Source organism: Caretta caretta, chromosome 8, assembly GCF_965140235.1.
Source record: "Caretta caretta isolate rCarCar2 chromosome 8, rCarCar1.hap1, whole genome shotgun sequence".
Lineage (NCBI taxonomy): Eukaryota > Metazoa > Chordata > Testudines > Cheloniidae > Caretta > Caretta caretta.
Window position 1 is genome coordinate 96,577,816 of NC_134213.1, and position 27,202 is coordinate 96,605,017.

The window sequence follows — 27,202 nt, forward strand, 5'->3', positions numbered from 1 at the left end:
AACCACATTCACAGGTAGTAACGAACCATCAAGCTTTGCCAGAATCCTGCCAGGTTTTCAGACTGCTGCTTTTTGCCACTCAAGCCAAGATACAAGACTTAGCCGAGAAAACGGGCTGCCCTTTCTCAACTGTTTTTCACCAGCTAAATGCTGGTTAAACATGCTCCCCCTTCCAGGCCCTGCTGTGCAGCACAAAATCCTTCTGCTTATTTCACTGGCCATTTTGAATTGCAGTTACTACTAACTAACCAGTGCAAGCTTTTGGGCAGATAACTGAGCAAGCACCTTTGCATCTGAAGATCCCTGAGTCTTTGATATGCGCATCGCATGACATTGCTGGGAACAGCAGTGAAATGTGTTTTTTGTTTAAAAATATGGACAAAAATATGTTCTCTGTTTCTCTTGCTTTTATCAACAGTTGGCTTTGTGCAGCGAGTGCCTGTGCCGCGGTATAAATCAAGTTAATTCCTAAGGTACTTTTCTGTGTTAAGGCCGAAATTCCCATTTTGGTTCACTGTCTTGCATTGTGAACTAAATTATTTTCATAGCCCCAGAAGGGCACGTTGTCAGCACAGACTTACTGCAGTTATATACCATAGCCGAAACATTAATATCTCTTCTAAATATAGCGTATTGACAAGGTATCTGGTATAGTGTAAATCCTAGGGACATTTGATCCAGATCATTAAAACCAAGTGAAGGGAGCAAGGAATAGATCAGGTTACTAATTCAAACATGCAATGAATTATTAATTCCTCTATTAATACTACCGGCCTCCTACTTTTTATTTTTTATTTTTTTTCAGCTAGGCGGCTTTGAGCAGATCCTTGCTGTTTCACGACAGTAGATTTGTTTGCCTCGTAGCACAGCTGTGTCTGAGGATGCGGCGTATTCACTTCGGGTGTCTTGTGGCAATGACTTTCTTGTGTGTGGCAAACAGGATGCATGCTAAGAAAGGTAAGACTCTGTTCGGTTGTGCTCTACATCAAAGCACCAAGGGTTAACTTCCAGGGGCTCCATCATTTTGATGTCCAGCTGGGGTAGCTCTTACAGGACTCTCGCAGCAGGCACGCTCCTAGGTCCCCTGCTGTGTGTATGCATGAATGAACGATGCCCGTTTCATGGGCTTTTTGATAGTCTGTCTGGTTTATCAATATTTGATGTCGTTTTAGGACCTGATCCTGCCCGCCCTTATTCACACGAGCCATCCTTACACACACACAGTCTCATTGACTGCAACAGAACTAGACATGTGGGGAAGCAGTTGCAGGCCAAGCCCTTATGCATTGTTATGCGTTATTATTATTACCGTATTTACTCATTTGTAAATGGCTCTCTTTTATTTAGATTTTTAATGTATAGACAGTACAGTGTGTGCAGATGTGGCCTGGGGCAGGGCTGCTCCCTATTCTCCAGTAAGCAAGTGGTTAATCTTAGCCAAACTTCCTCCTCTTGCACATGTGCTCAGGGGATAGGCTATCAAATGACTGCTTGGAAGACAGGCAGTGAATGGCAGGGCTCCCCCTGCCCCCAGGGTCATCGGACTGAGTTGAGTGCCAGGCTGGGGGGCATTTGCAGTTGCTCTGGGTTTTTTGTTGTTGCTTATGTTAAGCTGATTAACCCTTATCCCTTGCTGGTGGCACCCTTGCCCTGTGTCCGCTGCGTTGTCCCAACTATTTACACAGTAGACTGCATGGGCCAGTTCTTCAGCTGGTGTCTCTATTGAACTTAATGGACTACGTACACCAGCTGAAGGCCTGGGTCTAAAGCAGTGTGGAAGTTCTGGATTTGCTTTTTAACTATAGATATGAAATATTTCAATCGCATCACTAAAACCTGTGCCATTAACTTATTCATCAGCACTTGGACCTTCTTTGTAGGAGGGTGGTGAAGCACTGGAATGGGTTACCTAGGGAGGTGGTGGAATCTCCATCCTTAGCGGATTTTAAGGCCCGGCTTGACAAAGTCTTGGCTGGGATGATTTAGTGGATGTTGGCCCTGCTCTGAGCAGGTGGTTGGTCTAGATGACCTCCTGAGGTCCCTTCCAATCCTGATATTCGATGATTCTATGTAGTGATGTGTCTGGCCTGCGGGAGGTTACTTTTTGCTCACCAGACACTGACACAGGATCAAATGCTTAAGAATGCTGCTTGGTTGAATTTGTGTTTCATTCTTTTAGTGTGTGAAAGACTGAAGGGTGGCACTGTGGAAGTCTCTACATCAGTCTCCAGTTACTCTTCTGAAATATTTGTTTGCTTCTCTAAGTATTTATTTTTTTAAAAACCCACCATCACAACAAACTACTCTTCTTTTAAACTGGTTCAGAAGTAGGGAAAGTCCAGCAGAGGAAATTCCGGCTAAAATTTCACTGCCACATTAAGGATTTTGTAGAGTCAGATATTGACAGCTTGGTTTTGTCACTAAATTAACTAGAGAGACTTACACTCCCTCCCTTGGAGGAATTCAGATGTTCATTAGAAAGACACAGAGGCAAGTCACACAATTTGGACCCAGATCAGAACTTCAGCAAACTTAAGAGCTGTTTTTAGTCCAGAGTTTTAGCTCTGGCTTGTCTGTAAAATGAAGGCAATGTGGACTTGATCCTGGACTAAGAACATGCATCTCTCAGATCAGGCTATGAAATCTGTCATGTTTTCACCGATAATCAGTGGAGGTCCTGTGGCAACAGCATCTCCCAGTGGAGCTAGGAAGCCAAAGGTGCATAAAACATGAGCAACCCAAAAGTTAAACTATACCCTCTTGATCCTCCCAGGGTTTGGTTTCAGTTCAGAGGATGGGCAGGAGTTTGGGGCTGTCCTGGTGTCTGAGTTAGTCAGGATAGATGTGGACTCTGGGAGCTACTCTTGCAAGATGCTGATCCCTTCAGTGCCTTGGAAGCCAGTGGGAGCTGAGGGTGCTCACTTTGTAGGATCTAGCCTAAGGCTGGAGTATTTCCTTGCTGGAAGAGAAATGAGTGGACACAGGTTCGGGGATGCTGCATTGCTGCTCCGTGCACGCTGCACACAGAATTACAATGCACACATCGTCTTCGTGGTGGCCTCAGAGCGGGATGGGGCAAAAATAGTAGAAGTGCTCACGTGGGTGCAGCACCGCATCCAGAATGTCGCTCCAACCAGCTCTGTATCGAGCCCCCAGGCACATGGCAGCTTCCCTGTGTGTTTTAACTCCTCCAGGAACACGTACTTAAGCTGTCAGTCAAAATTACGGCAACTCCAGCCAGCTGGGATATGTCGTTCAACCTCGCGGGGCTTGGAATTGCTAAATCTGGTGGGGCTGGGCCAGTGGGTTGTCCCCCTTTTCCCATGTATGTCTTAATTAGAATTATTATATTATATAATATTATATTATAAAATAACACTGAGACGTCCCAGCTGAGTTTGGGGCTCCATTGTGCTTGATGCTGTATGTACACATGTATGTATGTCAGAGACAATCCCTGCCCCAAAGATCTTTCAGTCTAATCAGAGGTGATATCAAGGCACAGAGAGGTGAGATGACACCTCTAAGGTCACACAGCAGGTCAGTGGCAGGGCCAGGGCTACAGCTCCGATCTCCTGACTCCCAGGCCACTAGACCACACTGTCATCTGTTCTGCAACACGAAATAAGTCCACTTGAATTCAATGAACCTCCCTCTTAATCCAAAGGCCTCACACGGTGCTGGCTGCTCATGAGCCAGTGTCACTTACTGCGCTCACTTAAGTACCTTGAAGCACTGAGCTATTAATTCATCAGTAATTGTCTCTGAAGTAACCTTTACCCCCCCTGCAGGCTCCCCGCTTAGCTATTTATTTCAATAACATTATTAGTTTAATACCTTCCCCTCATTACTTTATCGCCTATCCCTGGTAATTACCATGTCAATTTGCTATCTGACCATCCTGCCCATGCGCAGGTGCCCAAACACACAAATGTACATTAACCGTTTGTCTTTGACTGCTCATCACAATGCACATTTATGCCGAGATCCTCCATGCTTAGCAGGTCACAGCACTGCCAAGCATAATGAAAAGCAATGTGACTGATTTGCAATAGACTTTGCCCAGACTGAGAGCATATTGACTTGTTTGGGAATCTACACATGTACCTCAGAAGGGACAAAAGGTCTTTCTTTGCTCCCAAATGTGGTATACAGAGCCGGATTTAGGGGAAAGCGACCCAGGCGACTGCCTGGGGTGCAGGGCTTGTGGGGGGGGCCTTGGGCTTGGGGTGCTGTTTTTGTTGTTAGCAATAAAAGGGAAAATAAAAGGTTTGAAGTAAAATGTTTCAGGTATTCCTTATGTGGATTCATTTTTCACTAACCTTCTAGAATGTTCTGGACCTTTGTAGAATCTCATGGAACCTTCCAGACTTTCTGAGAACTACATTTTCCTTGAACCTCCTAGAATGTTGTCAGCCATGCCCTCATGGGTGTATAAGGGGTGGGGCATTGCCAATCAGTCAGTGAGATATAAGAATGAAGTGAGAGCACAGTTGCGCTATTGTGAACCTTGTTTTATTGTGTAATTGTGAAAGTACACTTGTGTTTTAAGACTTGAAGCGTGTAAGTAGCGACTAATAAAGGACATATTTAATGAGATGCCAGAAATAACTACCAAATCCCTTTCCATGCAACAATTTAAAAGAAATACTGTTACTTCTTTTGCCATGCTTAACACGTAATGTTTGATGACTTTCTAAGACTGCGGAACATAGACTTTTGCTCTCCCTAACACTATCTGTTTTCTCCTGAAGAAAATAAAAGATGTCCCTGAAGAAGCCTTCAGGAGCTCAGTATAGAAAGCAAAATGCGCAATTGCAATCTAGTTTGCAGCAAGGGACAAATTTGATGGGAAAATATCTGAAACCGAACAACAAAGGCCAGGCTTTAGGCAGTAGCAATCGTCTCAGTGCAGAAGAAATTGAGGAGTGAAGTGTAAGTGATGGAAGCCCTATTGCTAAGGAATTAGCAGATTTTCCTGAAGATAAGAAATGGAAATGTGAGGAAAGTGGTGGAGAATCGTCCAGTTTTCCTGGCGATGTAAAGAAGGGTGATGATAAAGAAGAATGTGGCTCACATGAAAAGGAGAGTGATGACAAAGAAAAATCTGTTTTACATGAAAAGAGAGAAACTATATAGAAGAATCAGCCTCGCATGATGACAGAAACAGCAGTGAGAAAAATTGCACACCACAAATCGATACATCAGATCCTGCTTTATGACCAGCGATCCTAAACTCTGCTGATATTGATCATACAGTTTTGAACGAGCTGAGCAAAATCGAGGATATGACATTTCCAGTAAATAAGCAGAAGTGACACTTCTCAGAGTCACACTGTGAAAGAATGCTCAAGAATGGTGAGAAACTGAATCAGCTTTGGCTAGTTTACTCAAAATCAGCTGACAAAGTGTTCTGTTTTTGTTGCAAAATATTTTACAAGAATGCCAAATTGTTGCGTGCGCTTTCTGTGTACAATTACCGGCATAGCTTAACTGATGCTCTCAAGCAACATGAAAAGTCACGCAGCCATTTTATGGCCTACTCCAGATGGATGGAGGATGAGTCGAGGCTCAAGCTGAATAAATGCATAGATGCAGAAAAGCAGAGCATTGTTAATGTAGAAACCAAGCATTGTAGGAACGTGCTCAAGTGTCTGATCTCAATTACCCTCTTCTTGCAAAGAATAATTTGGCTTTCTGGGGCTCATTGGACAAGTTGTTCACTGAACATAACAGTAATTTCCTCAGTTTTGTTGAGCTCCTTGGGAAATACAATGATTTCATGCGTGAGCACCTACGTCAAGTAGTTTGTAAAGAAGCTATGGACCATTACTGCAGCAAAACAATTCAAAATGAATTGATTTACCTTTTGGCAAGGAAGGTGCTTGATAACATATTGTTGCAGCTCGGCAAAGCAAAGTACGACGCCGTAATAATGGACTCCACTCCCGACATTAATCACAGTGAAAAGATGTCATTTACAGTAAGATTTGTTGATGATGAGGATGGCTGTATCCAAGTAAAGGGACACTTTATCTGTTTCCGTCCTGTGGATGACTCTCCTGGAAAAGGCCAAACAGAACTGTTTATGAACATTTGGAATGAGAATAAAATTAACCTTCAGAACTGCGGCGGCCAAGGCTATGACAATGGTGTGAACATGAAGGAAGAAACAGTGGTGTTTAGGCAAGGATCCGTGAGCTGAATCCAAGAGCTTTCTTCGGGCCTTCTGGCTGCCATTTATTCAACCTGGTTGTGTGAGATGCAGCGTCATCTTCTTTAGATTCAGTATCTCTCTTCAGAGTACTGCAAAAAATATGCATCCTGTTTTCAGCATGAACTATCAGGGGGACGATCCTCATGGACAATGTTACAAATCTGACAGTGAAGCCACTAAGTGACACTCTTAGGGAGAGCCGCATTGACAGCATAAGGTCAGTGAGGTACCGAGTGACTAAGGTTTACGACGGCCTGATGGAACTGGTGCAGTCTGCATACTACAGATGTCATACAGATGGTATGATGAGATAACATGATTTTGGCAATTAATTGATCTTTAACTATTCCTGGTAAATAGGCCCAATGGTCTGTGATGGAATTTAGATGGGATGGGTGTCTGGCTGGTGAATCTTGCCCACAGGCTCAGGATTCAGCTGATTGCCATATTTGGGGTCAGGAAGGAATTTTCCTCCAGGGCAGATTGGAAGAGGCCCTGGGGGTTTTTTGCCTTCCTCTGCAGCATGGGACACAGGTCACTTGCTGAAGGATTCTCTGCACCTTGAAGTCTTTAAACCATGGTTTGAGGACTTCAATAGCTCAGACATAGGTGAGAGGTTTATTGCAGGAGTGGGTGGGTGAGATTCAGTGGCCTGCATTATGCAGGAGGTCAGACTAGATGATCATAATGGTCCCTTCTGACCTTCATATCTATGAGTCTATGAGTCTAAGTAAAGCCAAGACCATTATCTGACACAAGGCACAAAGCCTGGCATACCAGATCACTGACTTCAAATCTCTGGTCTCAGTTGTGATTTGGCACCATATCCTGTTCCAAGTAAATGTTGTAAGCAAGGCATTACAAACTCAGTCGATGGACATCATGACTGCTACTGTTTTGATGAGAAACTGCCTTGATTTCGTTGTGGCCTACAGAGACAATGGATTTGAAGATGCCATCACTGCTGCCAGAGAAATGGCGGAAAACTTAGGAGTTGAGCCTGTCTTCAAGCAAACTCGTATTCATCAGAATAAGAGACAGTTTGGTTATGAGGGCAGAGATGAGATGATGGGAAGCTCGGAAGAAAAATTCAAGAGGGAGTATTTTTGCTCTCTTGTTCACACTCCTCGAGTATCCATTGAAGAAAGGTTTGGACAAATGAAGCACCACGAAAAGCCCTAACCTTAGTAGCTGTTGGCAGACAGAAGAACACTCTTGAACAATTGTACTGACCTTCACAGGACACTGATACTTGGGGAATGTTCGGACGTCAATGATAAAGACCTCTATGTCAAATTAGACAACATCTGTCACATTTTGCAACACGGGAAGCACTCTCCACTCCAAGTTCTCCAATTCATTTATGATGCAGAGCTGAAGGACACTTTTCCTAATGTGCAAAAAGAAAAGGAGTACTTGTGGCACCTTAGAGACTAACCAATTTATTTGAGCATGAGCTTTCGTGAGCTACAGCTCACTTCATCAGATGTTTACCGTGGAAACTGTACTCCTTTTCTTTTTGCGAATACAGACTAACACGGCTGTTCCTCTGAAACTTTTCCTAATGTGTAGATAGCTTTGAGGACTCTGCTCATGCTGCTGGTCACAGTCGTGAGTCGTGAGTGCAGCTTTTCAAAGCTCAGGCTCATTAAAATGTATCTTCAATGGACGATGACCGATGAGAGACTGACATCACTTGCTATTTTGTCGCTTGAAAATGCCATTGGCCAGTCTTTGAATCTCTCTGACGCTGTGCTTCAGTTCACGAGGACAAAGGCAAGAAAAGCAACCTTTTGAACTAAAGGACAACGGTTAACAGTCTAAGGCTGTCACCTACTGTAACGCTATTTAATACTAGTCCACCCAATGTTTGTGCAAAGTTCAATTTCTTAATGTTAGTACATTTCAGTTATTCTTAAAATTAAAAAAGTTTCTGTAAGCTTAAAGGAAACAGTTTTTTTTATTTGCTTATATATGGCATGAATAAATACAGATTTACAGATCCTAGCATGCAAATTTATCATCTTATATGACAGAGATAAATCATGCGTGTAAATCATGCATCAAAGTCATGAAATGGGCTACAAATGCAATAAAAACTAAGGTATTCAAAAGTTTAACAAATTAAGGGGGCATTTTGTCTAGGGCTGGCCCTGGTGGTATATGCTTAGCACAACTGCACATTCATCCACTCTCTGATTCTGGTGAGTTGTAGGTGTTTGCCAGCTACTTCACACTCCCTTTATTTTATAGTAACTACATTGCAGTATAAAAGAGCGAACAATGGACACTACACTGCTTAGACTGGGCAAAGCTGGAGGTTTTCTACACAAAATGCCGATGTCATATATTGGGCATAAAGTGGAATGACTTAATCTGTAATGCAGATGTTTATGGTCATGCCAGTCTACAGACTACTGGGGTCATTGTTCACAGACAATGCCTTACGCTTTTTGGACATGTCGCAAGAATGCCACAAGAGGTTCCAGCGAACGCCGTTCCCCGGGTGGCTTGTAACATCCGGGATAAAATTCCACCAACCAAGGGTGGCCCAGAAGCAGACCCCCTATTAAACGGATTCGTCAAGTCTGTTATGATGTTGGACTTTTGGGCCATCAAGCCCTTGTGGCCGCACACGAATGGACCAAATGGTGAATGATCACTATGGCCAACTGTTCAGCTGTGTGTTGAAGAAGAAGACGTGGTATAAAGTTTTCATTTGAAAATCAATCGGTAAATCCATAACTCACTGGTAAATGAATCAAGCCTTTCACTCCTGTTTCTCTGAGCTTAGATTTTCATATACCAGCTTTAAATATTTCCCCCTCCCCCCCAACATATTAGCACTGGAAAGATGAAAGTTAATAGAATGCTGACAAGACTGACAGTTCTGAGTACTCACCTACTTTGACAGTGGTTTTGTTTTACAGTTCATGCTTTCAGGGGCCAGGTGTTTGTATGCTGTGACATACTCAGGATACAATCTAGACTAGTGAGTAACTGGGTCACCCCTGCCTGCTAACCTGGGGTGCCCTTTACACCGTTTTTCTGTTGTTGCCTCCACTTTCGGACTGCTCACTTTAGCATATAAATCCCTCCCTGCTATGTCTTGTGCATTGCAGCCCGCCAGCCTGAATTAAATTGCAGGGTGACCCCAGCACATTCCCACTTCCAGATTTCCCCCCAGAAATGTATGTACTGTACTGCCCAGCCCTCTCCCGGACTATACAAACTCATATAAAGTCCTGCATTTTAGTAAGATAAATGATATGCACAAATCCTGTAATGCCAGATGGATTTGCCCAAACACTTCAATTCAAACACACGCACTTAGATAGAACAAGTGTGCTAACTAGATTTAAGTGAATACAAGTAATGAGGCATAAAAGTCAGAAATGGTTACAAGAATGGTTACAAGAAACATAAAGAGCAAACACAACTAATGCCTAACTTAATGAACTATGATAAATTCAAAGCACAGTTTTTCTCACCACACGTTCTCAACAGTCTTACTGGCTGAACTTCTTAGGCCAGGACAACTTTCTGTGTAATGGCTGCTTCCTTTGTTTCTTCTGGTGCAGTGAATTGGTGGACAGAGAGAGAGAGAGAGAGAGGGAGGAGGAGAAGGAGGAGGAGAAGGGGACGAGGTCCCTCGGTGTGTTTGTCCCCCTTTGTATAGTGTCAGTCTCTCCCTTGGAAAGCATTTCCAACTGAGATTCAGGAGACAAAAAGTCTGTTTGGATGAGAACTTATTGCTGTTTGTTTGGGGTTTTTTTGTTTTTTGCTAAGATATAGATTTTTCGCCCATACCTCCTTTCCTACTAAAGAATGGCCATTTATCAGGTACTGGCCTATTGCCCTCATTTACACCTGGCTGAGGTGTGAGCTTGCCCTTTGTCTCTGAGGGACTGGTTTGGCCATCCCCAGACCTGAAACATGTTTAGTAGAATCTTATAACTTTACACACAATGTTGCTACACATGTTTTACCAGGACAATAATGCCCAGCAAATTCTGAATTTTCAAATGACACCTCATGAGGCATACTTTGTACAAAGATTGTTACAATAGTGTGCACGGGGTGAATTCAGGGGTATATTTTCTCACAGGTGCCTTTTCCAAACAAGCTCCTCTGTGGACTTTTCCTCAATAAAATATTCTTCCACTGATTAAAAGACAACGTTTGGAAGTAAATGGATGGTCCAGTCCCCTTGTGGGGAAAATACAGGCCCCAGCTAGCTCTCCATATGCTCAATGGTAGCCAGGAACATTGTGTGGTTGCTGTTGTGTATTGGGGGTGGCAGGATACGCTACTGTGGTTCTTGATGTTTTATGACTCCTAATGTTCCAAGAAGATACTTGCTTCATACACAGTAGCATCTCTGGTCCGCCTGAGAGGTCTGCATAGAGGAGACGGAGGGAATGGCCACCCAGCACAACATCCTTCTGAATGGGGTGCTGGAGGTGTCAGATCTGCCTTTTAGATTCAGTTAGTATTGTTGTCATCTCCCAGACAGTCAGTGAGTTCTGGAGTGCGAAGGCAGCTTTCCAAGCAGGGTATAACTGAGGCCAGTGTCTCCACTGGTTTCAGATTCACTGTGCTTTTTTTCCAGGAAGAAAAAGGTCAGAAAGGACCACACGGAACTCATTTCCTGGAGGAAGATTTCAAACAGGCAGCATGAATTAGAATGGGAAAGCTCTCCTGTGTAGCTATGTGTATTCATCTATTGCAGGGATCAGCACCTTTGGCACGCAGCCCATCAGGGAAATGCACTGGCGGGCTAGGATGGTTTGTTTACCTGCAGCGTCCGCAGGTTCGGCCGATCACAGCTCCCACTGGCCATTCCAGGCCAATGGGAGCTGCGAGAAGGGCGGGCAGCACATCCCTCGGCCCACGCCACATCCCGCAGCCCCCATTGGCCTGGAATGGCGAACCTCAGCCAGTGGCAGCTGTGATTGGCCGAACCTGCGGAAGCTGCAGGTAAACAAACTGTCCTGGCCCACCAGTGGATTTCCGTGATGGGCCGCGTGCCAAAGTTTGCTGATCCCTGATCTATAGATATAATATAAACAACTCAATGACCTGAGAGGGGCCAGTATCTTGAGATTAGAGGGGCAAAGGATTGGGAAGTGAGTGAGCAAACTATCCCTGAATGAAAATAGATTAATAAATCACTATTAATTATTGTTTCTGTAAATGACTTTGGCACAACAGCATCACCACCACGTTGAGTTCCATCTTAAAATCCCACTTCTGGGCTCCTGCCCTCTTTTGCCCGAAGTACTTTGCAAATATACAGAAAATCACTTTGTGCACCACTGAAGTGCAGACACTTTTAAGAGCAAGCAGCTCCAAAGAGCAATTATTGTAACTGGTTTGCAAATCATCAGCTTCGGAGATTTACCAAGCAGATAAATATTCTGTGGTTTGTTTGTTTTTTTTAAGCAAAATTTTGTTTACTCTAGGTGTCAAATGTGGTGGAGTCCTCTCCGCACCATATGGCAACTTCTCCAGCCCTAATTTCCCTGGACTCTACCCGTATGACACCGAGTGCACTTGGCTCATAGTGGTCACAGAAGGATCCTCAGCCCTGTTGACCTTTGACCACTTTGACCTGGAATATCACAACAGCTGTGACTATGACTACCTCAAAATCTACAACGGCTTCTCCGAGGATGAGGGGAATCTCCTGGGAAAGTTCTGTGGCAAGAGCTCCCCTCCACCGTTTACTTCTTCCTGGCATGTCATGTCCATCATCTTTCACTCGGATAAGCACGTGGCCAGTCAAGGCTTTTCTGCAACTTACCGGAAAGGTTGGAACAGTTTTTATGTGGTGTTTCCTCAAAAGGTTAATGCATGAAATGCCTGGGTAAAAAACTTCTAGGTTTGCTGCATAGCAGTGGACAAAGAGACTGTTACACAAGCACCTTTGAAACAAACAGTGTCCCACAAAGTAGAGTTAAAGGATTATACAGAGTGAACTAATTAGGGATGTGATGAACACCCGGCTCAGTTCTGATGCGAATCTGGTCTGTTTGAGGGTGTTTGAATAAACTCTGCTAAAAATCTCTTCCCCACCCCCGCCCCCGCAAATTACAGGTCTCGCATAGTGTCAGGCTTAAAGTGTAGCTCAGGTCTGAAAAGTGAGTCTGCAAAATCCTGGGGTTCCAGGCTTATTTGCTTAACTGTGTTGTTAGACCTGGGCAATGAACAGCAGGGATGCACAGGTATAACAGAGTAGGATTCAGCCCTGCAATGGGACCGTAGTGCTGAATGAGCATCATGTGATGTACCATTTTGACTAGTAAAAAACAGGACAGGAGAGTAAAAAACACTTTCCCTACAATGCCCCCTGAAGGAGGAATCTCCGAGGCCCAGTACATTAGTCCATCATCAGTCTCCAAATGGAATGAAACTTGGGTTGCTCTGCTCATTTGGTGTGAAACTTCTTTTCCTTATGGAGTTGGAGAAACATACAGCCTTCTACACCCCAAAGCTGTTTCTTTGCCTCCTTTGTTCCTCTTTCTGGGGTTGGGACATGTGTGTGGATGTTCTCCATCCCCTTTGTGGGCTATGGGACTTCCCTCTGCTTCACGTGTGTAACCTGTCTGTTTGTTTCCAGACGTTTGTGGGGGAGTGCTCACGGGCCTTTCCGGCGTGATAACAAGCCCCGATTACCCCGAGAATTACCCTAATAATGCTGAATGCCACTGGATCATCCGGGCAGTGCCCAACTCCGTCATCAAGCTGGTTTTTGCTGACTTTCAGATGGAAAACAACGAAGGATGCAATTTTGATTATGTGGCCGTCTATGATGGGCCCACTATGGGGAACATGCATCTCAGCCACTACTGTGGGAATATGAAACCCCCTGATATCGTCTCTTCCACGCATGAGCTCCTGGTGGTGTTCAAGTCAGACTTCAACATAGGAGGTAGAGGCTTCAAGGCTTATTTTTTCTCAGGTACGGAGGCAACTGCTTGTCCAGCATAAGTTACCGGATATATGGAAGCCCTCTGGGCCCTCTCCTTCTCAACCACTGTCCCAGGGTGTTGCTCTCACAAAGGAGGTATAGATTTACTGTTCCTCCACCAATGGCAAGATCTTTTGGGTGCAGACTGGCAAGTGAAATGGTTTGATGTCATGCTTGTGAATTTTAAGCCTTAGTATCTGAGGGGCTCCCAGAGGGTGGAAGAGGCCCTTCAAGCGTCTGGGTCGTATTCATTTAAATAAAAAGTACATTTAAGAGCGTTCTGACTTTAACTCTAGAGAGACAGAATCATTCACTGGGCAGGTGACTGAACTGGGACTCAGGAGGAAAGAGTTTTATCCCCACCTCTGTCCCAGCTCGCCGGGTGATCTTGAGCAAGTCATTCCTATCTAGGTCCTTCTGCGGCCCCAATTACTATAGCATTGAAGCCTCTCCAAAATGTTTATGGGGCACCTTTGTAGAGAAATGGTATCAGCCTCATTTTACACATGGGGAACTGAGACACAAAGAGATCAGGGGACTTACCCAGAGTCACGCAGGAAGCCTGTACCAGAGCTGGGAAGTGAACCTACAATTCCTGTGTCCTAGGTCGGGGTCAAGACCACCCACCCTCAGTTAGGGCCATAGACTGCTTCCTTGAAGTCAATGGCAAAGCTCCCAGTGACCTCGGCAAGGTAGCACTGTCAGGAATCGGGGCCTGCAACAGCAGAGCCAATCTCCAGGCAACCTAACGAGCACAGCTGGCCTGTAGCAGGCTGACAAATAGGCCACACAGCATGATTGGTGGGAAGAGTCAGCAGACTGGCTCTGAAGGCCAGCTGCAGCAGCCGTGCAGTGGCTGCGCAAAGCGTTTGCCCATGGCTATGACAGTCCTTGTGTCTGCCTAGTCCCAGCCTCGCCTCACTCCAGTTAACCCAGGCCTGACCCTGACTCCTGCTCTGAGCTGTAACCATGACCCCTGTCTATGGCCTGGTCATGTGACATGTTAAGCTTTTAACTTCTGTTTCCCTGTCTGTAGACTTCCCTTTTCCCTTTTCCCTTCTTCGCCAAAGCACACTAATGTCCTCAGTTGAAAAGCCCTGCATGGGTGCGCGTTGTTTTCCCTATTCTTGAACTCCTTTGCGTTGTGTGGAGTCTGGCCACAATTGTGCAGCTAATGACCCCCCTAATTCTTTGAACGTTTGGGGCAGATTATACAGTATGTAACTGTGAAACCTTTATGTGGAAAAGATAATTGTTGAGATATATTTTAGCAATAAAATCAAGGGAACCCCCCAGCAGCTGCTCCCTCCACCAGAGGTTTTGGTTTGGTTGGTAATGCCTTTTCTTTTTCTAACCAGGCGAATGCCAGGAAGTATACACAGCCGTCAAAGGAAATTTCTCCAGTCCTCAGTATCCCAACTTTTACCCCAACAATATCAAATGTCATTGGACCATCCAGCTTCCCCCAGGATACCGAATCAAAGTCTTCTTCCTGGACTTGGCTCTGGAGGGGCGGAACAGTCTAACAGATGGCTGTGATTACGACCATCTGGCAGTGTTTGATGGAGGCACTGAGAAAGCTTTCCTCCTGGGGAAGTGGTGTGGGAGAGAGATGCTGTCTCCCATAACATCCACTCGAAACAAACTGCTGTTGGTCCTCCACACAGACAGGAACACGGCCAACAGGGGGTTCTCGGTAGCATATATTGGAGGTAAGGCATGACTCAGTGCATTGATCCGGTTCTCCCTCGCTCCCTGCTGATAGTTGTAGGGCAAGGCTTCAGAGAATTATAAATATGGGGACAGTCAGTAAAAATTGTTCTAAAAGTACATGCACAAAAATTTGAGCAAATCTGTGCACCAAACTTTTGCATGCATGCTGTTACTATAATTGCACATGCAAATTGGGCAAGTGTGCAAAAGGCTAGCCAGTGGGGAGTTATAACTGGCTCTTTGCATGTGCGATTACCCAGCTGTACCTCTGCAACCACCGTAATTGCACATATCAGTAGGGTGACCAGATGTCCCAATTTTATAGGGACAGTCCCGATTTTTGGGTCTTTTTCTTATATAGGCTCCTATTACCCGCCACCCCCGTCCCGATTTTTCACATTTGCTGTCCAGTCACCCTACATATCAGTTGGACACTCCGTTGTTCAAATGCCTAGTCATAAAAAAGTGCATGACATATTTTTGTATCAGCATTTCACACATGCAATCAGACCTGCAAAGACACTTTTAAAAAGAAGTAGTCCCTGGGTTATATACTAACCCAGCCACCTAGATCTGGGATGGAAGGGTTCTGAGACACTGAACAAACAAAACACTAGGCCATGTTTATGCCTGGTGACTCAGCCTGTGGAGTGACACCAGGCAGGAGTTTGGCTGATAGGGTCGTGCATAGGAGACTGGCCAAACCATGACTGGGGAACTGAGTACCTGTGTTCCCAAACCTTGTCTTGCTAAGATAGCTACAAACTTACATAAGCTATTGTTCGAATACTTAACACAATGGCATCTGGGCATCCTCCAGTAAACTCCTGCCCTTCATTCATAACAACCACCCTTCCACTGATTGGCAAGAACTTAAAAGCCTGATTTAACAGGCAAGCCTTATAACATGGCCAAACTTGGCTCCAGTCACCTATGAAAAGGAGCAAGATCCTCAAGTTAGGAGGAGAGAGGAGAGGAGAGAAAAGGCAAACATGATCCTAGGCTGTATGAGGCTAGGCACTTCCAGTAAAGAGAAAAATGTTTAATGCCCCTGTACAAGCCACTGGTAAGACCTAAATTTGGAACATTGTGCACAATTCTGGTCACCCAGTTCTAGAGGAATGGATTCAAACTGGAACAGGTGCAGAGATTTGCTACTACGATGATCAGGAGAAGGGAGGGCCTATCTTATGAGAGAAGACTGGAAGAGCATGGCTTGTTTAGTCTAGCAACAAGAAGGCTGAGAGGGAATATGATTGCTCTCTGAGTCTAAATACATTTGGCAGGCAAATACCAGGGAGGGTGAAAAGCTATTTAAGTTAAAAGGACAATGTTTGCACAAGACCAATGGGTATAAACTGGCCATGAACAAACTCAGGCTGGAAACTAGACGAAGGTTTCTCACCATCCGAGGGGTGAGGTTCTGGAGCAGCTTCCCAATAGCAGTTGTGGGGGCAAACAATTAGTTTTAAGAAAGAGCTGGACAAATTTAAGAGTGCAATTGTATGATGGGGTTGCTTGGGATGTGTGTGGGGGGCGGGGGCGGCCCTGGGGCTCACTTCTGGTCTATGTCTATGTTCCTGAAAGCTCATGCTTCAGAGTTTCAGCTGGCCACCAGGAGGGGGCAGGAAGGGATTTTGTGCACGCCCCCTCCTCCATGTATTCTGGGAGGTTGTGTGGTGATGATGGTGGTTTATTTTTGTGTTTATATCGCCTTCCTCTGAAGCATCAAGGTTGGCCACAGTGGGAGAAGGGACGTTGAGTGGGATGCGTCGGACCAGGGCTCTGAGGTGGCTCTGAGCATTCTCATTCTCAGGTGCTGGGCTGGCTGGTTCTTGCTCACGTGCTCAGGCTGTAGCTGATGGCCACACTCCACATATTTTGCCTTCCCTGCAGTGTGTGGATCACTTGCCAGGATTATTTGGGTATCTCTCACTCAATCATTTCCCTGCCACTGCAGGGGCCTTGGGCACTGGTGCACTTTGGTCCCCTCCTATTCTCTGCCTGTGGCACATACTAGTCTAGTCTCCTGTGGGCTGTAATACGTGGGTCTCATTTTGGTTGTTGGGTTTAGTGTGTGAGTGTTGCGGGCCAGTGATATATAGGAGATCAGACTAGATGATCTGGTTGCTCCTTCTGGTCTTAGACTCTGAGACTCCCCTGAGGGGCCGATTATCCCACATCTACCTTCTATGGGGTTTCTTATGCACCTGCCTCAGAAGCATCTGGTGCTGGATGCTGTTGCAAACAGGTTACTGGACTATATGAGCCATGAGTCTGATCCAGACTGGCAATCCCGATGTCCCACAGAATATGTTCTTGCCTGTCCTGGAAAGCTCATGCCTCAACCTGCCAGCAAGAGAAGTTTTCTGGCCTCTGTCATGTGGGAGAGCAGATGAGATGATCGTATGGCCTTAAAATCTGTGAACCTGAAGTGTCCTAGTGGGGACCTATTTAAACTCTCTCTCCTGTTCTTTGATTATTATTTATATCCCCCATGTCTCCCACATCTGGGGACTAATCTCCTGCCCTCAAGACAGGATGGAGGTTTGGCTGGAATTGGCAGAGGCCCTTACTCCTTACCTTCAATGGCTGAAATTAGCACAAGCAGTGAGCCCACTTTTGGGGGGAGGGGGTCCATAGCAGACTGGCAAGAGGCTCAGCAAGAGACTCACTCTCACAAGGAATATTCCCTTGGAAATAAAAGTGTCCTGTGGACTCTGTTTTCAGTGAGAGCTTCCTGGGCGTTCTATCTGTAAAGCCACATAAGTATCCTGGGGTTTGTGAGGTACCAGCAAGGGCTGTGTCTTTGGAAACGACCCAAGCCACACTCTGTCAGCCTGGAGGTTCCAGGATATGGAGATAGTTGGCAGGAGGAGCTGCCCAGATGCTTTCTTGCTGTGTAATGCTCCTCATATAGTTGTCAACCTTTGTGCCTCCTCAAAAGGGGGTGAATTGATGGCATTCATTGTATTTCAAGATAATTGTGTTGGAGCTGACCTGTGTGTCAGGGATGATTCATGACCTATTTCTGCTCAAGATGATCCTCTCTGAGTATTCAGAAGGCTTTTAGCTAAGGAGCTGCTTGTGAGTGTTTGCAGATGGGACTAGCATAGCCTCTACTGTGCTTTCTTTTTTCCTCCCCTTACAGTCACAGTGCAGGGTAACCTCTTGGGTTGGGTAATAGAATGAGAAGGGGGATTATAGCTGAGCTCGGTAGCATTGCTGTAGTTTAAGGTGGAATCAGTGTGGTGATTACAAACCTCATGTACTTAACGTTTTATAACTCAGCCACCAAAGTTCAAACTTGATGTATGAGATTCTGAAACCCTGGCGAAACATCGGAATGTCTTATGCACAGAGACACAATTACCCCAAATTATACTGGTGGTGTGCTCTGGGTGCAGGATTCTTCTGGGTTCTGCAGTATAAAAGACAGTAGCTAGTTGGTTTCAGCCACAGTGACTCCAGAAAGTCTTCCGTTTTGCCTAATTTTATGTTTGGCAAGGGATTAATCTGCTTCATGCCATTGGCATTTTCAGAAAACTCAGTGGAGCAAAGGGGAGGGAGGAAGGTCTGCTGATGAAAGGATAGGACTGAGGAATTGGAAGGAGGTAGCTCTAGTCTTTGCTCTGCCACCAACTTCCTGTGTGAGCTGAGGTAACTCACTTAACCACCCAGTGCCTCAGTTTCCCTATCTGTAAACCAGTGATAATGTCTCCCTTCCCTACAGGGGTGTTATGATGCTTAATTCATTAGTATTTGTGAAGTGGTTTGAAATCATTGGATGTACTAGAGAAGTGCAAAGTGTTCTATATTAATTTTTGAGTAGTGGCTGCTCCTGGCATAAGGAGTCTGTAACTTACCAATGGATTTTTAATTCGGGCATATTTTCCATTAGAAGCTAGTGATAATTATATGAAGAGGCCAAGTTAGGCCCAATGCCTCTAACTAAGAAGCGGCAGTACATATGGTCAGCAACAGATCCTTTTAGCAGCCCATAAACATATAGGTTTATGATTTCAAATAGATCACACCAAGTCTGTTTAATAAGTACGTTTTAAAAATGAGAATGTTAACCCTCACCATGCTGCTGTGAGGGAGGTTCATAAGCATTCTCTATTTTGTAAATGGGGAAATTGAGGGGGAGAAGCTAAGCGACTTGCCCAAGTCTGCTGGAAGGACCAGTGTCACTGTGGAGTTCACACAGGGGCTGCTGACTCTCAGCTCTGTGCTCAGAGCACTAGGTTGAGCTGCCTCTCACACGAGCTTGAGAAAGTGCACTAAATACCACAGACAAAGGATCCCTTTTAAGTCACACTAAAGTTGTCATTCTGACTGGCAAACCTAGGCCATTCAAAGTGCAGATGGTACTCCAGGACATAGTATGGTCTGTGCCCATGTATATAATTCCCATTGGTGTCAATCATGCACGCCTGTTAAGGGCATGACATGGCCCTTATTTAGCTGTGTCTACACTACGAACCTTACAGCGGCACAGCTGAACCGCTGCAGCTGCGCCGCTGTAAATTCTCCTGTCTAGCTGCTCTAGGCCAGTGGGAGAGAGCTCTCCTGCCGGTATAATCAAAGCACCCCCAACAAGCCGCAGTAGCTATGTCAGCGAGAGAGTGCCTCCCGCCAGCACAGCACTTTCCACACCGGCGCTTTTGTTGGTGAAACTTTTGTCGGTTGGGGTGTGGGTTGTTGTTTTTTTTCATACCCTGACCAACAAGTTGCACCGACAAAAGTGCTAGTGTAGACATAGCCTCACAGAGCCGAGATATTGCTGAGGTCTTTCTGCCTTCAGATCCATCCTGGGTCACTCTGATTTTGTCATAATTCACATGATGAGTGAGCTGCTGCGTTTAGCCTTCTGGGCCCAGATCCACATTAGCGTTTAGGCTCTTAACGTCCAGTGATTTCAGTGGACGGTAGGAGCCTAACTGCCTATGTCGATCTGGTTCCTAATGTCTGTTCTGAATCTGAGGCCTAGTCTACGCTACAGAGTTAGGCTGACGCAAGGCGCTTATGTCGATCTAATATAGAAGCAACTACACTAAAATTTCACTCCTGCCGACGTAACTGCCCGTTACACTGAAGGCTTGTACACATTACCACTTACGTTTGTACAACTTACATCGCTCAAGTAGGGTTGCCAATTTTGGTAAGATGTATTCCTGGAGATTTCATCACATGACATAATCTTTAATTAAAGATTACTCTTTAATTCCTGGAGATTCCAGACCAATCCTGGAGGGTTGGCAATCCTAGATGTGAATAAGCCATCCCCCCTGAGTGACATAAGTGACACCGACCTCAGCGCCGGTGTGGACAGCGCTATGTTGGCAGGAGAGCTTCTCCCACCAATGTAGCTGCTGCTTCTCGCGGAGGTGGTTTTATTATGCCGACGGGAGAACTCTCTCCCGTCATCTTAGAACGTCTTCACCAGACAGTTTACAGTGGCACGGCTGCAGCACTGTAGCATTTCTAGTGTAGTCAAGCCCTCACTTAACTCCACCTCCACGAGAGGCATCGAGTCAACGTCGATGTAGTTAGGTTGGTGCAGTGCCCGTGTACACACTGTGTCGTTTGCATCGATTGAGACTGGCTGTCAGAAGCCATCCTGCAGTGCCCCACACTGACCGTACAATCGAGACAAGCGCTCCTGGTGAGGAAGCACATCGCCAACAGGAGAAGCAAAGTGTAGCCGTGTACAAGCGACGTCATTATTGGGAAGGCTGTCTGCCGACATCAAGGAGGATGCCTTAATTGTGTAGCGTGGCCATGCCATGATTCTGCTTCCCGCCTCATAATCACTGTGGTTTATTGTTTGATTTCCAGTAGCATCGAGAAGCTGTCATGGAGAGCAGGGCTGCATTGTGCTAGGCACTGTATATACACATAGTGAGCGACAGAGTGTAAGCTTTTCAGGGCGGGAACTAAGTAGACAAGACAGACAAAGGTGGAGGAGAAGATGGAGGAAACCGGTGCAGAGGTCAAGTGCCTCCCCCAAGGTGATACAGCAAGTCAGTGGCAGAGCAGGGAGCCAAGTCTCCTGAATCCTGCTAGACCCCGTTGCATAAATCCATATGATGAATGTTAAATTTTGAAAGGAAAAAGTAGAATGTAAAACCACTATTTTCCTCAGCAAATTATCTCTGCATGTTACTTTCCTACACCTGCCAGTGATCTGTGTACACACATCCGCTTGCAGTTAACAGTCTGTGTGGTACAAACCTACCATAAAGAGCCACTGCATAGGAGCATGACCATTTTCATGATGGAACCTGGGATTGCTTCCTACTGCACAGAATGAGCCTCTTGTGTGAAGTTTCCCTTGCAGTGACTCTTTCTTTGGAGTAGAGATTCAAATGGTAGAGTGTTCTGCTCTGGTTCCAGAGAGGAAGGGTGGCCTGGTGGGTAAGGTACTAGATGGGGCTGTTGGCGAAGAGGGTTCAATTCCTCCCTCTGTTGTGGGTGCCCTGTGCGATCTGGCGTCCCTTGCTTATTTGTATTACAAGGGGCAGGAGCTGTCTCTTACCGTGTGTATGTACAGCAGTTAGTAGAGCTGGGGTCCAGTCTGATTTGGGATCTCTTGGCACTAATGGACAATGCATAACAAACACCGTAGAGGCTTGAAACTGCTCTCATTCGTCTGGTCTGCACTAGCAGGGTTAGATCCCATGGTGGCAAGTACACTAGAAATGCCACGAATGGCACTCCCTCAGTGGCAGTGGAACAGTAGGAGAATGTAAAGAAAAGGCCCCAGTGGAAGTCCTGACACTAAACTGGGAGGAGAGGTAGATACGCTGGAAGGTAGGGATAGGCTACAGAGGGACCTAGACAAATTGGAGGATTGGGCCAAAAGAAATCTGATGAGGTTCAACAAGGACAAGTGCAGAGTCCTGCACTTAGGACAGAAGAACCCCATGCACCGCTACAGACTAGGGACTGAATGCTAGGCAGCAGTTCTGCAGAAAAGGACCTAGGGGTTACAGTGGACGAGAAGCTGGATATGAGTCAACAGTGTTGCCAAGAAAGCCAATGGCATTTTGGGATGTATAAGTAGGGGCATTGCCAGGAGATCGAGGGACGTGATCGTTCCCCTTTATTTGACATTGGTGAGGCCTCATCTGGAGTACTGTGTCCAGTTTTGGCCCCCACACTACAAGAAGGATGTGGAAAAATTGGAAAACGTCCAGCGGAGGGCAACAAAAATGATTAGGGGACTGGAACACATGACTTATGAGGAGAGGCTGAGGGAACTGGGATTGTTTAGTCTGTGGAAGAGAAGAATGAGGGGGGATTTGATAGCTGCTTTCAGCTACCTGAAAGGGGGTTCCAAAGAGGATGGATCCAGACTGTTCTCAGTGGTAGCAGATGACAGAACAAGGAGTAATGGTCTCAAGTTGCAGTGGGGGAGGTTTAGGTTGGATATTAGGGAAAAATTTTCATTAGGAGGGTGGTGAAACACTGGAATGTGTTACCTAGGGAGGTGGTGGAATCTCCTTCCTTAGAAGTTTTTAAGGTCAGGCTTGACAAAGCCCTGGCTGGGATGATTTAGTTGGGGATTGGTCCTGCTTTGAGCAGGGGGTTGGACTAGATGACCTTCTGGGGTCCCTTCCAACCCTGATATTCTATGATTCTATGACTCATGGTGTGCTCAGTGCGGTAATGGGCAAAGTATATAAAATGACATACAGAGAGAGGGCTGTATCAGGCTCTTGTAATTAGCGTAAATATTTTTCTGTCTAGGTGGACCCATGAAAGGATGTTAGTTGGGCTGTCCATGTGATTTATGGTCATTTTAAAGGAAGCCTTCAACCCAAGAACGAGGATCCATTTTCTCCTCCCCTTGATTTAATGCACTCTATTTATTTGGTAAATCTTCTAATGGTTCTATAATGTACTAAGTGTAGTAAAGTGACACAATTTTTTCCCTATTGATTTTGTTGCATCTTATTAGTTTCATAAGAGTCTGATTCTAACAGAGTTCATTAGAATAATTCAATAATTCATATTGTTAGTGTTTGGGCTCAGCCTCGGTGGGAGGTACCTTTAAATATAATGGGCTTTTTTGTTCTTATTTCCCTTTCCCCTTGGTGTCTATGCTTGTTTTCTCCATGCAGAAAGGCCAGCTGCTATATAGGCAGACACAGATGCAACACTTTCTGTAGAACTGTAGATGCAGGGCCTGATTCTCCATTGCCCTGCTCCTCAGGTAGGCAGTTACACTAGTGCAAAGTAAAGTGGGGTCAATGACTGCCCAAGGTGCATGGCCGTGAAGAACCAGCACGAACCTAGCATTTTACATCATCAGAGTTCAGCGTCGCCTTGATTCGTCTTCTCAACACACCTGCCAGGTAGGTATTGTTACCCCATTTCCTAGAGCGGGGGACACGGAGGAGTAGAGCCCGGGGACACCAATGTACTCAAGGCCGTTCCAATATTAGGATGCGGAAGATCCGAGCTCCCAGTCCTGTGCTTCATGCTGTTCAGCCACGTGGTGCTTCATACCCATGCCTGACTCACTGAGGGATTCCAGTCCTGAGAAGCTGCTGCCTTGCTGGTGCTGGGTGTAACGTTTCCCACAGCCGCAAGATAGACCAGCAGGGTCGATAACAGAAACCGTGAGACTCCCATGTTTTGAGAACTACCTCCACATACCACATGCACAGACTGTCTACGCTACAGCAGTTACGGCCCGGCAGCTGTGCCACGGCAGTGTAGACGCTTCCTATGCTGATGGAAGGGGGTTTTCCATCAATGCAGTTGATCCATCTCTCCAAGAGGTGGTAGCTATGTCGATGGAATAATTCTTCTGGCGACCTACCTGTGTCTACAGCCGGGGTTTAGGTTGATCTAACTATGTCGCACGGGGCATGAAATTTTGCATGATGTAGCGCGGTGGCCCTATGTTTTAGGTGTAGACCAGGCCTGAGGTGGATCCACACTGGGACCAGAGTATTTCACAGAGAGCGGGGAGGAAGGCAGACCAGTCAAACTGTTACATAGACATGCCTGAGGAGAGGGTTCCCTCACCAGTGCAGAAAACAGAGTGCTCAGCTGGTGACAAGAAGACAATCCTACACTGCTCTAGGCCTGGGGCAGGAGTTACACATCGTTAAAGGGCACATTAGACAGTACCATGGCCCTGCATTGGGGTGGCACTGAGCCGCATTGCCCCATGAGGACCACAGGAAGGCAGAATGCTGTGCACATGCTCTCAGACCTTTTTGTGGGATGCAGCCTTTAGCTGACCAGTTTGATTGGCATCCTTCCCACCCCACTGCTCCCCCAGGGCGGGGGCTGGCAGAACCAGACCCAAAGTATTAACCATGTGGTGTGCGGACACAATTGGTAAAGCCAAGCATGCCAATAATGGGTTACAAACTGGTCTGAAACGTGCGGCTTCAGCAGGATCTTGGATAACTAGATCCCAGGATGGTCAAGTCTTTTTAGATTGTCAGAAGTGCTCTGAATCACATCCCGAAGCAAAGGGATCCAATACACATCCTGTGGTGTTCCCAATGGATGCTGATGCAGAATCTTGCTAACCCCAAGTGTTCAAAAATCATGAGTCAGGCCCCCAGAAAATCTGAGATTGGGTTTAAAATTCATTAGACTTTTAAAAATGATAAACGTAGGGTACTTTTTCTTTGTCTTCTCCTTTCTGAGCCTTTAGGTTACACTCAGATCATGCACTTTCAAGCTCTTCTCCACTACCGTAAGGACTAGAAACTTTACTGCGTTTTTTTTTTCCAAATGAAAGCTGAAATTCTCACATAATCACCTGACTCCAGCAGCTGGGGCTTTAAGAAAAACATTAGATATCAGAAGACTCACAATAAAACTGCAAGCATTGTCAACATTGGTCACTTGCTTGTGGATGCCACTAGTAGTCTTCTTTGTATGACATGATGACAATAGCTACAGTGCTAGTCTCAGCTATGGGAACTGCCTTGTACTGTAAAAACCCACTTGGCGCAGTCTTGTGAATTTTAGACAAGCTTCTTTCTTCCCCCCCAACAGTTGTTCCCGTGAACGTCAGCTGCACGCGAACAGATTTCCAGATCCAGATTCCTGTGCAGTCTCTTGCCCAGCTGGAGAGAAATAAGATTTATTTAGGGACCCCAGCCTGTCCTGCCCAAGTGGTTGGCCTGAACTTTAAAATACACACCAGGTTCGACACCTGTGGTACTGAGTCCCAGGTAAGTGATTAGTACAATAAGGAGTGAATCCTATTTACCTAAAACAAATACAGTAAGATGATAAAAAATCTGCATCCAATGATGCACATGCATGCATGCATAGTAAGAGACAGTCCGTCTCCTGAAGAGCTTACAATCCAAATATACAAGATTAACGGTATGTCTACACTGCAGAGGGGAAAAAAATCCCACAGCACCAAGTTTCAGAGCCAGGGTCAGCTAATTCAGGCTCAAAGGGCCGGGTTATGGGGCTAAAAATAGCAGTGAAGAATTTGGACTTGGGCTGGAGCAACTTGCAGGGTTTCAGAGCCCCAGCATCAGTCTGAGCTTGAACATCTACACTGCAATTTTATAGCCCCACAGCCTGAGCCTGGGCTTGTTGTGGGTCTTTTATCACAGTGTAGACGTACCGAAAGGGTCTGCGAGAAAGGGACTATTAGCCCCATCCGTATAATGGGGATAATGAAGCACAGAGAGATGAAGTGACTTGCTCGAGGTCAGAATTTTGTACAGTTGAATTAGGATATGTTCTGTTGGGTCACTGTAAGCTGCTCCCCACGTGAACACAGGCCTGAAGCAGAGGGCACTGTGTACCCAGCTTTTAGTTACTCAGATAAAACTATGCACATGCTTTTGGCAGCTCTGATTAAATTTCCCCCTGCCTGGCATGAGCAAGCCCCACCATTGCTGCATCCAAGGCACTCTGTGCACTGGACACAGCTCTGGTCTCTCACACTCTGGCCCATGGTAAACTAGCCCCAGTTCATAAAAGGGGAAACTGAGGCACAGAAAGGCCCACCTCTTTAGAGATGGTCACTGATTCTGGGTGACTTACTTTGGATATCCAACATGAGGCTCCTTGGGTCTTATTCAGAGATGCTGAGGTCCTGTCGCTCCCCTTGACTTCAGCTGGAGTTTGGGATTCTCAGGACCTAGGTGCTGGACAAAAAACTGAGGAACACAAAAATCAGTGGCCATTTTTGGAAAAACTTGGCCCAAGTCACTTCCCTAGGCCCACACAGCAAGTCAGTGCCAGAGCCAGGAACAGAATCTACAAGTCCCAACTCCCAGACCTTTATGGTGAGCGTTGGCCTGACATGGTTGAGTGGCTGAGCACTTGCAACTCTCATTAACGCCCCTGTGAAATAAAGCTCCCTATTTCTAGGGAATTTGATCAACCTGGTTTCTGCCCCATGGCCTAGCCTCATACACTGTCTTATTCTTAATGCGCGTTCTCAGTGCAAGTTTTCAGGCTGCTGGCAATGAAATGCCATGAATACCCTGTAACTCTCCTTTCCCTGGGAAGAGCCTAACTCCAGCCATGCCCTGAAACTTGTTACTCTGGAGGCTTAGTTTTTATTAATTTGAAAGGCTGACAAGTAAAAACAAACCCTTGTCCTTTAAAACCTTTGTCTTGTAGAAAAGAAACCACACGTCTGTGATTGTCAGTATCCTGTATATCGACTTCTCGGCTGGGAACCAGGAGGACATTCATGAGTATGAAGTGCAGTGCGAGCCTAAGAGGAAAGAAGCCTCAGTAAACCTTATCTCGAGCTCTGACCCCTACCGGCTGAACCAGTTCAGGGAGAACCTGGTGGAGTCCCACGGGCAGGATGCAGAAGCAGTGGAGGCCGATGAGAGCAAGAGCCAGGACACCAGTGACATTGTCTTCATTAGCATCTGTATTCTTGCCGGTATCCTCATGGTGATTGCTGTGGTTGGACTCGTGCTGCTATAGGATGCTGCCTTTGGCCCAATTCCTCCTTGCCTGCCCTCCCTCCCCGTCACAGACACACATGCACAGCCAGTGTCCTTTCAGCCTAGATCCTGGGCTTAGAGTTTCAATGCAGCTGCTAAAATGGAAGCTCAGCTTCCATGTCCTGAAACAGAGGTTGGGTTGAACCTCCATCTGCTTTCTGCTCTCTGGAGAAATCGGTGCACGAGGGAAACAGCTCCTTTTCTCAGCTGTACTTTTTTTCTTTCAATCTGTCAGTTGGGTTTAGGAATCTGAATCTTGGGTTTCATGACTCTTCCTACAGCTGCTTCCAGTGGTGGGGCTACCGTAAGGGCTGTAATATTTTTTGCCTC

General features: G+C 45.9%; 1 protein-coding gene across 1 annotated transcript; it reads left to right on the top strand.

Moving 5' to 3' along the window:
- Nucleotides 1-813: 813 nt before the first annotated feature.
- Nucleotides 814-27,040, top strand: CDCP2 (CUB domain containing protein 2). Its single transcript, XM_048861474.2, has 6 exons — nt 814-957; nt 11,683-12,030; nt 12,840-13,181; nt 14,549-14,902; nt 24,936-25,114; nt 26,535-27,040. Exons 1-6 carry the CDS (start codon nt 882-884, stop codon nt 26,850-26,852), a joined length of 1,617 nt encoding a protein of 538 aa, XP_048717431.2. The 5' UTR covers nt 814-881; the 3' UTR covers nt 26,853-27,040.
- The last annotated feature ends 162 nt before the right edge of the window (nt 27,041-27,202 follow it).